Genomic DNA, 13,550 nt, shown 5'->3' with positions numbered 1-13,550 from the left:
CCTGATTTGCGGGTCAACCACTGAGCACACTGGCTGGGCTATTCTGTTTCTTCCTAAGTCAGATTTGGTAGTGTGTGTCTTTCTGGGAATTGTCCACTTCATCTAGGTTATCTAATTTGTTGGCATTATATATTCCTCTTTAACATTAAAAAATTTATAGACTACTTTTCAAACTTTCTGCTATTTTAGCTCTTTTCTACAGTTAGTTCAGATTTGAAAATTTTTTAAAAAATATATTTGTATTGATTTCAGAAAGGAAGGGAGAGGGAAAGAGAGATAGAAACATGAATGATGAGAGAGAATCATTAATTGGCTGCCTCCTGCACAACCCCTACTGGGGATCGAGCCCACAACTCAGGCATGTGCCCCTGACCGGTATCAAACCTGGGACCCTTCAGCCTACAGTCCGACGCTCTGTCCACTGAGCCAAACCAGCTAGGGTTTAAATGTTTTAAAATTATGTAGTTGTTACATATGAAAGTGCACCATAGGAAACTAGCTTTTAAGAATCACCATTCTTTCTATTAATATTTTATATTTTGTCTTTTAGGATTGTATACTCATCAAACAGAAACTTAAAAAACTATGAAAAGGAAATTCTTAGGAAAAAGATAGGAAAGAGTGGGTTACCACAAACTAAAAATGACTTCAGTTTTGGAAAGTATACTGACAATGATGGAAGACCATCTTTAGAGCTCTTAGATAAAAAATCACCTGATTGTTCTCTTCTGAAGCATGAAATTCCAGATATCAACAGTGAAGAGGACAATTTTATTTCCAGTGGTAAGGCATTTTAGTTGTTGATTTTTATAAAATTTTGTGGGCATGAAAGTAATTATATTCTGATACAATTAGAGAAAAGCATACTTCAAAAATCAGCTCTGCTGCTCTTTTTATAAATGCAATGAAAGTAAATTTTATGGGTAAATGAAAATAATAGTATGGTCAACTCTCATATTCCCAAGTAATTGGAGATGGAGTTATTATAAATAAATACATATATAATTCACAATTATCCTTTTAAGCCTCCACATGTTATTATCCTTATTCTAATCTACCAGACTATAGTCAGTTCTGTTATAATACAATATATATGTATTTCTTAAAAAACACCATGCAACACAAAAATCACTGTTACTTTTTGTCATGACACAAAAAATTACTGAAAATTTTGTCATGACACATTTTTAAAAGATAGGAACATAATAAAAAGTATAGCTTAGTTTTAAACATGTTAAAAGGTGAAGAAATATATAAATACTTAAATAAATACGGCATTTGGCTTTGAAAAAAAACCTTTAATTTGTTTGTGGGAGTGCATGTAAGAGGAATTGCAGCTTGTGAATTATTGTGGATTGGTGGGGAAGGAGGATGTTAAGGATATAGCTACAGACATACAGACATATAGAAATAGTAAATGTTCTAACAGGAAACTTGAGACCTCTGAGTCAGAGAACAAAGTGTTTATTACTCACAGAGCATCTTAGTGCTAGTTCCAACCTCCAATTCCCGTAAGGCTATGTGGTGAGGCCCAGTTGTTATCCTTCACATGCAGTGGGATTGCACCATGGAGAGGAACATGAAAATTCAGAGAGTTTTATAGTGTCCCAGCAGGTCTGCCCATCCTCCAAACCAGAGAAGGACAGGTGGAACTTTACTTTGGAAGGTAAATAAATCTCTGGTGAGGGGAGAGGAAGGTAGCTTCACTCCCCTGGAGTGCAAGGAAATAAATGGTTTGGGGGTGAGGAGAGTCTCTAAATCTTTTTGGGGCATCACATTATCTCTAGCTTCCAAGGCATGTTTAGTGTTTAATCTTTTATCCAAATTTGCCAGTGCTCTCTTCTAAAAGTCCAGGCCATGTAGAAACACAAATATATTAACAGAAAGTGGTTTCCCAAATATTGGTTGAACTCCATCTAAAATAAGATGGGTGTGGCTCATGACATGTGGTGAACTGAGTATCTGGTGGATGTTTTGAGTGTTTATGTGTGCTCTATGCGTTCTTCCATGACTCGGTTCAGCTGGTACAGTTTTCTGCATTGACCTAGTGTTTCTCGTGGATGAACTTGTACCTAAGCAAATAAAAATTCCATGTTCTGCTCAGATTGTTCCCTAATATATCAGTTGTGTTGGATTAAACTTATGTTTTCAAACAAGTGTTACAGCAGAATTGAATGCATATGGAAGTATCAGTTAACTAAAGGCTTTTGTTACTAATGTTTAGTTCAACAATAATAACAAAGTGATTTAAGCTCAGTTATATTACTCTGATTATTCACCATACTTTATTATGGTGAATAAATGAGAAGGAATGAATGAATGTCTATTTTAGGCTTGAGACAAATCCATTAATATATTTTATCTCCTTTAGTCTCAGATAAACGAAGACGTAAGTGGTTACAGACTGACTTTATAGATAGGATTCCAAGGCTCAGGATTAAAGGACTTTCCCAAAGCCATGCATACAGACCAGTGGGCAGAGCTGTAGTCTAGGCCTCTGCAGTGGCTCCACCACAACCCATTAAAGCAGCCAAACAAGTTGTTAAGTATAAGTGAAAAGAGTTCTTTTCCTCCTCAACCCCCTGACTTTTAACTACTTTCTCTGTCATTCCATGGAAAATGCCCATGTTTACCAGTTTCACAGACACTTGTCCGTATTTTATTAACTTCTTTGCAGTCTTCCATACTGCCAACACCACCCCCCTCAAAGCTTCCTCTGTATTCTGTGACATTGTGCTCTCTTGATTTTCCTTGTTGGTCACTCCTCATTCTCCTTCACCGGCAAATCACCTTTCTGCCCTTTAAATAATTGTTGTTCCTGATTTTTTTGAACTTCATATATCTGTCTAAATACAGGGTGAGGCAAAAGTAGGTTTACAGTTGTTTGTATGGACAATAATAAAATAGTTAATAATAATAACAGAATAAACTGTTTTGCATACTCACAACTGTAAATCTACTTTTCTTCCCCCTGTATACCTTAAATATCTCAAAAATTTAACCTGGCTCAAACTGACCTAATCACCCACCTCTCCCAACCTGCTCTTTATTTGAATACTCTATCAGTGTGAATTATATTACTGTGTTTCTATTCATTTACTCTCCTTGTACCCTTCTATTGATTTATTAAACTGTCTATTGATTTACCTCCTAAATAGTCTTAAAAACTTCTCTTATATATCCTCTCGCCAATTTTTATTTTAGGACTTGCTGTTTCCTTGAGAATTTGCACCCAAGCTGCTTGCCAGGCCTCTCTCATTGTGCTACCCATTTATATCATATAGAACAATGTCTGTTGATTGCAAGTCTACTCGTGGCACTCCTCTTACTAAAATTCTCCAGTGGTGTCCGATAGCATTAGTATAAATCTCAAATTCTTTCCTGCAGTGTAAAGGGATTTTGTGAACTGCTCCTGCCTAGAACTCCACACCATCCTGTTTTCAAAATCCCCTTGTACCCCGTGAGCTCTTGTCTTACTGAATTACTTGGTATTTCCCTCCAAAAAACTATATTTAGTCACTGTGTGCTTTTGCACTTGCTGTTTGTTTCTGGAAGGCCATTCTATTTATTCATCACAGTATTCAGTTGAGTATCTACTTTGTGCTGGGTGTTGAAGATTTACAAATGAACAAAACAGGTAGTGTTCCTGTCCTGCAATTTAGTAGTGTTATCTGTGGGGTGCTCTGTTGCTGGTGGAAGTGGGCTTCTTGGTGTGCCGTGGGAACAAGAATTTTCTGAGGCCCCCATGGAGGATGAGGTATCATGGAAAGCTTTATTTCTGTGGAATTAAAACCCTGAGTTTCCAAGGTTCCATCTCCCTCCGTCCTGCCGTGGAAAAAGTCCCGTTTTGTCTTCATCAGGGCTAAGATCAAGCCATTGCCCAGAGTTTCCGCTCCACATTTGCAGTCCAGTCCAGCATCAAGCTAGCTTAGGCCCTGGGCCATGTGGTCTCTAGGGCCACATGGCTATGGAGGGAGCATGGGTGAGTGCAAGAAGCAGGAGCAAAGCAAGAGGAGCAAGGCAGCCAAGAGAATTCCTTTGTCTGGGGATTATGTGTATCCACATTTTTGTGGGCTTGCAGTAGCTCCACCCCTAGCCAGTTATCTTTGTTCCAGGTTAGACTGACAGGCAAGCACCTTTTCTGTGTCACCCCATCTTCACTGTGCACGTACCCATCTTCCCCTTTGTTGGACCCTTCCCCTAGTGATTATAGGGAATGGACCCATGGTTCCCTGGGGAGCATGAAGTTGCAGCTTCCTGGTGAAGCTGACCAGCTGACCATGCTTATAATGTCTGGCCTCCACATTGCTCCTTTCCTATTATTAATAACAGGTACAACAGTAACAGTAGGAGATAGGTGGGTTATGTACAAAGTGTGATGAGGACTCAAATAGGGCATACATTACCTGGATTTAAGCTTCTAAAGAAAACTATCTGGAGAGAGTGATGTCTGAATTGAGTCCTAAAACATGTCTGGAGGCAGAGAGAGCCAGGTACATAGCATATTTGGAAAAATCAGAAGTGGTTTGTTGTGAGAGTGGAGGTAAGTAGAGGATAAAGATGGTTACAATAAGAAATGATCCTGGAGATGTAAGCAGAAGCCAGATGATGAAGAGCCTTATATAAAGGATGATCTTATATTTTATTATCTAGTCTGGGACCTGTTTGAGAGAGTGAAAGGTGACAATTTATTATTGCTCTTGATCATTATTCTGGGGCAACAACAGGCATTAACTGGGACTGTCCTAGTCTAACCATGATATGTGGTCACCTTACTCATAAGCCATTTTAAGGAGTTTGGGGGTGCCATTTTGCAGTGGTCATATTCCGGATCTCTTATGATAGTAGCCAATATTGGCATTCTGGTTTATAAATATTTAATTTGTAATTTTGGTTAGTAGGAATCTGTCCCCTGTGACTGATCCTCACCAGGTGTACTGATGAAAGTTTCTGGACTGGCAAAGCTATGACATGCAGTGATTCTCAACCTTCCTCATGCCGCGGCCCTTTAATACAGTTCATCATATTGTGGTGACCCCCGATTTCATTGTTACAAATTGAACATAATTAAAGCATAGTGATTAACCACAAAAACAATATGTAATTATATATGTGTTTTCCGATGGTCTTAGGTGACCCCTATGAAAGGGTCGTTCGACCCCCAAAGGGGTCGTGACCCACAGGTCGAGAACGGCTGATATACAGAGTAGTGTTTTTCTTTCTTTTTATGTATACATGTTTTAAATTTTACTTCCCACTACCTAAATTGTGAACTTTTTGAAGTAGAGCTAATTTATAAAATATTTATGTTCTGTACCTCTCCATATTGTGTATAGTACTAAACTCATAGTAAGTGTTCTATAAATCCCATCAATTTCAGTTGAATTTCTATTAATTCATTGTTCATTCTAGCCATAGACCCAGGAATAGGAAGGAAAAATACCAAACTTAGAAAATTTTCTAACTTTCTATGTCGATGTTCATGCAGTGGCTTCTATTTTGGTTTATAATTTTATGATAATATTACCTATATTTAAATGTGTATCTACATTTAAAGGTATATCTATATTTAAATATAAGTGGAAATATTTATTTCAAAGCAGAAAGTATACATGATTTAAAATGTTTTATTGTTAACTTACCACTTAAATATTCCAGTTATTGTTGCTCTATTTCAATAGCTAATCAAGATGACTATGTGGAAAAACCTTTTGTTAATGTTAAAATATAATTTTTAAAAATATTTATAATATTAAAGAAACTAATTTTTAGTTTTGTTTTTCTCTTTTAAAGATATTTATGACTTGGAACCTGCATCTGAATTGGGAAAAGACTTATTGAATCTTTACGTGAATCATAGTTGCCCAGATATTGACATTTACGTAGATGGAAAAAGTTTTAAAACTCACAGGTAACTAGGCATGTGATTGATTTGGTGTCTCGGTTGTGGCAGTATTAAGTGTAAACGGGTGACTGTGTTTTTCTAGAACAGTGGCTTTCCGGCTCTGATTACACAGGGGTTGCATGCTGATGCCTCAGGGGGTCTCTGACAGGGGAGGGCTTGGCCATCAGGTAGCATTTTCTGCCTGTGGGTGCACACATCCCCCAACCCGGGCATGTGCACATGCTTTAGCCAGGGCCGATCTGTGTTTTGCATTGGGCATGAACCTACGCTTTCATTAGAAGAAAATACTCTGCTGCCTAAAATAGGTTTGAAAGCCACTGTCACAGAAAATGTAATTAAATGCAGTTTTTCATTTCCCAGGCGTTATAATATTAAGAATGATTATTTCTACATGAATGACATGTATTTTCTCTGAATGCATTTCAATTCAGTCTTTCATTCAAAATGGATTCTAGTGAATAGCATTGATTAGGAGGTTTAATATTTCAATGTACTTTAAAAATATTCTGCTTTACTATTAGGTTGCTTAGACATTCAAATTAAATTCTGCTGCCTGTGTTGGCCCAGTTCTTTTTTTGCAAGTAATTAAAATCTGCTTAAAAGAAGAAAAAATTTTAGTAAGAAATACAGATTTTCTGTTGGAACCCAAGGGACAGAAGTACAGCTGGGCCTCACAGTGGACTAGAATCAGAACCAGAAAACTGAGGAACCCAGACAATTCTCTTTCCCTCTCTGTGTTTCAGAGAGAATGTTGATGAGTTACTCTGGTGCTCCTGAAGAGGAAGAACCACATTATTTGCAGTGGCAAGAAGCAGTCCTCTAGGTTCCAGGGTGCACAGCCTTAATAATATTAGCATTGGGTTTAGATTTCAGGCATTCATCAAGCCAAACAGTAGTGATGTTTGTGCTTTCAGAAATCATACTGGTGCCCTGGCAGGTGTGGCGCGATTGGTTGGAGCATTGTCCCATGCACCGAAGGGTTCGATTTCCAGTCAGGATACATACCTAGCCAGTTGGGGCACGTACGAGGGGCAACCAATCAGTGTTTCTCTTTCACACTGATGTTTATCTCTCTCTCTCTCCCTCTTCCTTCATCTCTCTCTGAAATCAATGGGAGCATGTCCTCAGGTGAGGATTTAAAAAAATCTGCCCATTAATGGGTTCTGCCCATTAATTGACAGCATTACATTGATAAACTCTAGGATTGCCAGTTTCATTCAGTCTATTTACCATTCAAAATTTGAACTTTTCTCTGTTGGAACATAAATTTTTAATTATATGCATACACATTTTCCTAATATTTATAAAATTTGCATTATATATAATAAAATACAGAGTATAATATAGATTTATCAATATATTTTTCATATCATGGATATATATTTCCTAGTTGATGGTGTGTGTTTGTGTGTGTGTGTGTGTCCTTTTGGTGGGGAGGGGCCAACACAATTTTACTTTTTTATTTTATTTTTCTTTATTGATTAAGGTATTACATCTCCCCATTGCCCCCCCCCCTCCCACTCATGCCCTCACCCCCCTGGTGTCTGTTTCCATTGGTTAGGCTTATATGCATGCATACAATCCTTTGGTTGATCTCTCTCCCTTACCCCCACCCTTCCTGCCTTCCCTCTGAGGTTTGATGGTCTGATTGATGCTTCTCTGTCTCTGGGTTTATTTTTGTTCATCAGTTTATGTTGTTCATTAATATTCCACAAATGAGTGAGATCATGTGATATTTATCTTTCCCTGACTGGCTTATTTTGCTTAGCATAATGCTCTCCACTGCCATTCATTCTGTTGCAAATGGTAAAAATTCCTTCTTTTTTACAGCAGTGTAGTATTCCATTGTGTAGATGTACCACAGTTTTTTAATCCACTCATCTGCTGATGGGCACTTCGGATGTTTCCAAATCTTAGCTATTGTAAATTGTGCTGCTATGAACATAGGGATGCCTATATACTTTCTGATTGGTGCTTCTAGTTTCTTGGGATATATTCCTAGGAGTGGGATCACTGGCTCAAATGGGAGCTCCATTTTTAGTTTTTTGAGGAAATTCCATACTGTTCTCTACAGTGGTTGCACCAGTCTGCATTCCCACCAGCAGTGCACGAGGGTTCCTTTTTCTGTACATCCTCACCAGCACTTGTCATTTCTTGATTTGTTGATGATAGCCATTCTGGCAGGTGTGAGATGGTACCTCATTGTCATTTTGATTTACACCTCTCGGATGATTAGTGACTTTGAGCATGTTTTCATATGTCTCTTGGCCTTCCTTATGTCCTCTTTTGAAAAGTATCTATTTAGGTCTGTCGCCCATTTTTTGATTGGGTTGTTTATCTTCCTTTTGTTAAATTGTATGAGTTTCCTGTAAATGTTGGAGATTAAACCCTTATCGGATATGACATTAGCAAATATGTTCTCCCATGCAGAGGGCTTTCTTGTTGTTTTGTTGATGGTTTATTTTGCTGTACAGAAGCTTTTTATTTTGATGTAGCCTGTTTATTTTCTCATCAGTTTCCAATGCCCTAGGAGCTGTATCGGTGAAGATATTGCTTCGGCATATGTCTGAAATTTTGCTGCCTGTGGATTCCTTTAAGATTGTTATGGTTCCCCATCTTATGTTTAAGTCCTTTATCCATTTTGAGTTTATGTTTGTGTATGGTGTAAGTTGGTGGTCTAGTTTCATTTTTTTGCATGTATCTGTCGAATTTTCCCAACACCATTTATTGAAGAGACTGTCTGACTCCATTGTATGTTCTTGCCTCCTTTGTCAAATATTAATTGAACATAGTGGTTTGGGTTGATTTCTGGGTTCTATATTCTATTTCATTGTTCTACTGGTATACTAGTATGTCTGTTCTTTTGCCGGTACCAGGCAGTTTTGAGAACAGTGGCTTTGTAATACAGCTTGGTATCTGGTATTGAGATCCCTCCAACATTGTTCTTCTTTCTCAGGATTGATGCAACTATTTGGGGTCTTTTTTTAATTCCAGATGAATTTTTGGAGAGTTTGTTCTAGGTCGGTGAAATATGCTGTTGGTATTTTAATAGGGAGTGCATTGAATCTATAGATTGCTTTGGGGTCGTATGGACATTTTAATGATGTTGATTCTACCAATCCATGAACACGGTATGTTCTTCCATCTGTTTATGTCTTCCTTGATCTCTTTTTTCAGTGTCCAGTAGTTTTCCGAGTACAGGTCTTTTACCTCCTTAGTTAAGTTTATTCCTAGGTATCTTAACTTTTTTGGTGCAATGGTAAATGGGGTTGTTTTTTTTAAATCTCTCTGTCTGTAAGTTCACTATTGGTGTATAAAAATGCCATAGATTTCTGGGTGTTAATTTTGTATCCTGCTACATTGCCAAATTCATTTATTAAGTCTAATAATTTTTTGATGGAGTCTTTAGGGTTTTCTATGTGCAGTATCATGTCATCTGTGAATAATGACATTTTTACTTCTTCTTTTCCAATTTGGATGCCTTTTATTTCTTCTTCTTGTCTAATTGCTATGGCTAGCACTTCCAGTACTATGTCGAACAGGAGTGGTGAGAATGGGCATCCCTGTCTTGTTCCTGTTCTTAGATGAAATGGTTTTAGTTTTTGTCCATACACAATTTTATTTTAAAAATTAATTTAATTTTGTGTCCAGGTTTTTCTTGACACAATATGGGCATCCTACCAAAGTTCTACTGATAGAGTCCTAAGGCTGTTGTCATAGGGAAAGCAAGACCATGTGACCATTTGCAAAGTGTTCTCAAACAGTGTCTGTGTTTGGCCTCCCTCTGTGGGCAGCCTGACAATGGACTGTGTTTTAGGAGTGGATCTAGAACAGGGGTGGGCAAACTTTTTGACTCGAGGGCCACAATGGGTTCTTAAAGTGGACCGGAGGGCCTGAACAAAAGCATGAATGGAGTGTTTGTGTGAACTAATATAAATTCAAAGTAAACATCATTACATAAAAGGGTACGGTCTTTTTTTTTTTTTTTTAGTTTTATTCATTTCAAACGGGCCGGATCCAGCCCACGGGCCATAGTTTGCCCACGGCTGATCTAGAATATTAGATTTGTATTCCAGGACAGCTCTTGCTTACATCTGGTTTATTTTGTTCACCTACCATTCCTATACAATAAAAGGGTAAAATGCAAATTGACCAAATGGTGGAACAACTGGTCACTATGATGCACACTGACCACCAGGGGGCAGATGATCAATGCAGGAGCTGCCCCCTGGTGGTTAGTGTGCTCCCACAGAAGCTGGGCTCGCCAGTGGGCTCACAGCTGGCGGCGCAGTGGTGGTGGCGGGAGCCTTCCCGCCTCCGCTGCATGCGAATGGTAAGGAGCAAGGGGTCCTGGACTGTGAGAGCCCCAGACTGGAAAAGGGATCCCCCCTGGGGATAGGTTTGAAGCCGGCAGACAGACATACCCCAAGGGGTCCCGGACTGTGAGAGGGCACAGGCCAGGCTGAGGGAACCCCCCTCCAGTGCACGAATTTTGTGCACCAGGCCTCTAGTAAAAAATAAACTGATATAACTAGAAACGCAATTTCCTGAGGATATGTTTCAAGAAGATCTGGCTTAAGTTTTCCTACTTTGTTGTTAGTGCCCTATGTGAGTTATAGTTACCTTCGTAGTTCAAACTCAAACACATCTCTGTTTTAGTACATATTAATTTTATTATTCAGTTCAAGGAACATTATGTCAGTTGTTTCAAAAATACATACTAACGTAATGTAGTCTAAAGCCCAACACAGAACTTTCTGCTGGATCAGTGTCAGCATTTATCCTAGCAGTACGGCTAAAAATTCATTTGTAATGTGGCTGCTTTAATTTTTAAATTATATTTACTTATATATTGGAAGATCAATGCAAGTATTCACAAAGACCAGAATTTATGATCAGAATTACATTACTTTAGGTCTCAAATTTTAGAACAGTTTAGGTTGCTAGTTTAATATGTCCAAATTGGTATGGCAATAAGGTCATTACTTCTTTGAAGCATTGTATTCTTCTGATGCTCAAGGTCGTTCCTCAGAAACATCCCTGCTACCCCAGTTTTATCAACAGTCTCTCTTCAGTTGCTAGTTGCTCTGTCCAATCTTTATCTTGATCCCCAGCCCAAGGCCTGGAGCCCTTTATACGCTGCAACACAGTTTGATGCCAACCACTTGCTTGCGGTGGCACAGTTAAGCCAAAGAAGTTATTTATAGCAGAGTGGTTAAGAGTATGTGGAGCTTAACTGGGTTTAAAGTCCAGCCCTACTATCTTTGATCTGTGTGAATTTGAGCAAGTCATTTAACCATCATCCTATGCTTCAGAGTCCTGATCAAACATGGGGATTATAAAAAGTACCGATCTCACAGGATAATTATTTAAAGTGTTTTAAATAGTACCTGGCATGTAGTAAGTACTATGTAAGTTCGTGCTATCATCATCCAGGTGATGGGCCTTTGATACAACCTTTCCATAGATGGTAGCAACAGTCGGTATGCCCTTTACTTTTGTGGCAAGTAAGAGAAATGTGAATTGAATCATTTGCATTTTCCCCCAATCCAGAGAAGACTGAGATAGCATTACGCCTACAGGGAAAGTCACATTTATTACATTCCTCCATCTACACAGACCTTTCCCTCTCTGATGCATACTTCTCCACACCTTCCCACATCTTTGTCCTTGTTTATATCTAACTAGAGGGCCTATGCATGGATTCATGCACTGGTGGAGTCCCTCAGCCTGGCCTGTGGGATTGGGTGGAAACTGGCTTTCTGACATCCCTTGAGAGATTCCGGATAGCGAGAGGGTGCAGGCCAGGCCAGTGGACCAGGTCTCCAACATTCCCTTATGGGTCCGGGGTGCGGGTAAAGCAGATTTGGGGCCAACAGTGCCCCAGCAGCAACCTATCCCACCGCTGATTCCGCAGGGAATCAGGCTCCCTCCTCTACTGGCTGGAGTGTCTGCCCCCTGGTGGTCATTGTGCATCATAGCTACCGGGCAAATGGCCGAACAGTCGGATGGTTGCTTAGGCTTTTATATATATAGACTAGAGGCCCGGTGCACAAAAATTTGTGCACTCGGGGGCGGGGGGGTTTCCCTCAGCCCGGCCTGTGCCCTCTCGCAGTCTGGGACCCCTCAGGAGATAATGACCTGCTGGCTTAGGCCTGCTCCCGGGTGGCAGAGGGCAGGCCCAATCCCTAGGTGCAGCCCCTGGTCGGGCTCAGAGCAGGGCTGATTGGGGAGTTGGGGCGCTGCCCCCTGTCATGCACAGAGCAGGGCGGATTGGGAGGTTGCGATGCCACCCTCAGTCACGCTCAGGGTAGGGCCAATTGGGAGGTTGGGGCACCGCCCCCTGTCACACTCAAGGCAGGGTCAATGGGAAGGTTGCGGCGCCACCCCCTGTCATGCACAGAGCAGGGCCAATCTGGGGGTTGGGGCTCTTCCCCCTGTCACACACAGGGCAGGGCCCATCAGGGGGGTTGGGGCTCCGTACCCTGTCACGCACAGAGCAGGGTCAATCGGGGTTGGGGAGCTCCCCCCTGTCACGCACAGAGCAGGGCCCATCAGGGGTTTGGGGAGCTCCCCCCTGTCACGCACAGAGCAGGGTCCATCAGGAGGTTGAGGAGCTCCGCCCTGTCACTCACAGAGTAGGGCCAATAGGGGAGTTGGGGCACCGCCCCCTATCACACACAGAGCAGGGCGGATCAGGGGGTTGGGGCGCCGCCCTCTATCACCCACAGAGAAGGCGGATCAGGGGGTTGGGGCACCGCCACTCTCACACTTAGGGCAGGGCCGATGGGGAGGTTATGGCTCTACCCTGTCACACACAGAGCAGGGCCTGTGGGGGGGGCGGGGTTGGGGTGCCGCACCCTGTCACACACAGAGCAGGGCCCATCAGGGGGTTGGGGCGCCACACCCTGTCACACACAGAGCCGCAGGGCGATCAGGGGGTTGGGGAGCTCCCCCGTATCAGGCACAGAGCAGGGCTGATCAGGAGGTTGGGTCGCCTTCCCCTGTCACAAACAGAGCAGAGCGGATAGGGAGGTTGTGGCCCTGCCCCCTGTCACACACACAGCCCGCAGGGCGATCAGGGGGTTTGGGCACTGCCCCCTGTCACGCTGATCCCGGTGCTGGGAGGCATATTACCCTTTTACTATATAGGATAGAGGCCTGGTGCACGTGTGGGGGCTGGCTGGTTTGCCCTGAAGGGTGTCCTGGATCAGGGTGCCTGGCCAGCCTGGGTGAGGGGATGATGGCTGTTTGCAGCTGGTCACACACCCTTCAGGGTGGGGGTCCCCACTGGGGTGCCTGGCCAGTCTGGGTGAGGGACTGAGGGCTGAAGCTCCCAACTGCTTTTTTTCTCTCTCTCTCTTTTTTTTTATTCTGGGCCAGCTTTAGCTCTGGCTCCAGCTCTGAGGCCTCTGCTGCTGAAAGCAGGTATCTGGTTTGTTTGGGTTCTATAATCGAAACAATGTATCAACTCCAGGTCTGAGATCCCAGCTAGCTGAAAGCTGGTTTCTGGGGGTTTGTTTAGCTTCTATATTTGTTACAATGTTTCAAACTGCAGGCTCAGAGCCCTGCAAGGCAGGCGGGGAACGTTGGTTTCCTCCGTCACTGAAGCAAGCAAGCCTCATATTAGTTTCAAGCTGCCTGG

General features: G+C 41.7%; 1 protein-coding gene across 5 annotated transcripts in view; it reads left to right on the top strand.

Moving 5' to 3' along the window:
- Positions 1-13,550, top strand: part of BTBD8 (BTB domain containing 8) — an 88,670-nt gene that overhangs the window by 17,156 nt on the left and 57,964 nt on the right. For 4 of the 5 annotated variants that reach the window (XM_059688806.1, XM_059688808.1, XM_059688807.1 and 1 more), the window contains exons 3-4: positions 551-783; positions 5,794-5,911. In XM_059688806.1, the coding sequence (XP_059544789.1) occupies positions 551-783; positions 5,794-5,911 (351 nt within the window). The remainder of the gene's footprint in view (positions 1-550; positions 784-5,793; positions 5,912-13,550) is intronic. The other variant, XM_059688809.1, reaches the window with a different exon arrangement.

Source organism: Myotis daubentonii, chromosome 3 (genome assembly GCF_963259705.1).
Source record: "Myotis daubentonii chromosome 3, mMyoDau2.1, whole genome shotgun sequence".
Classification (NCBI taxonomy): Eukaryota; Metazoa; Chordata; class Mammalia; order Chiroptera; family Vespertilionidae; genus Myotis; species Myotis daubentonii.
This window is presented reverse-complemented; position numbering and strand designations above follow the sequence as displayed.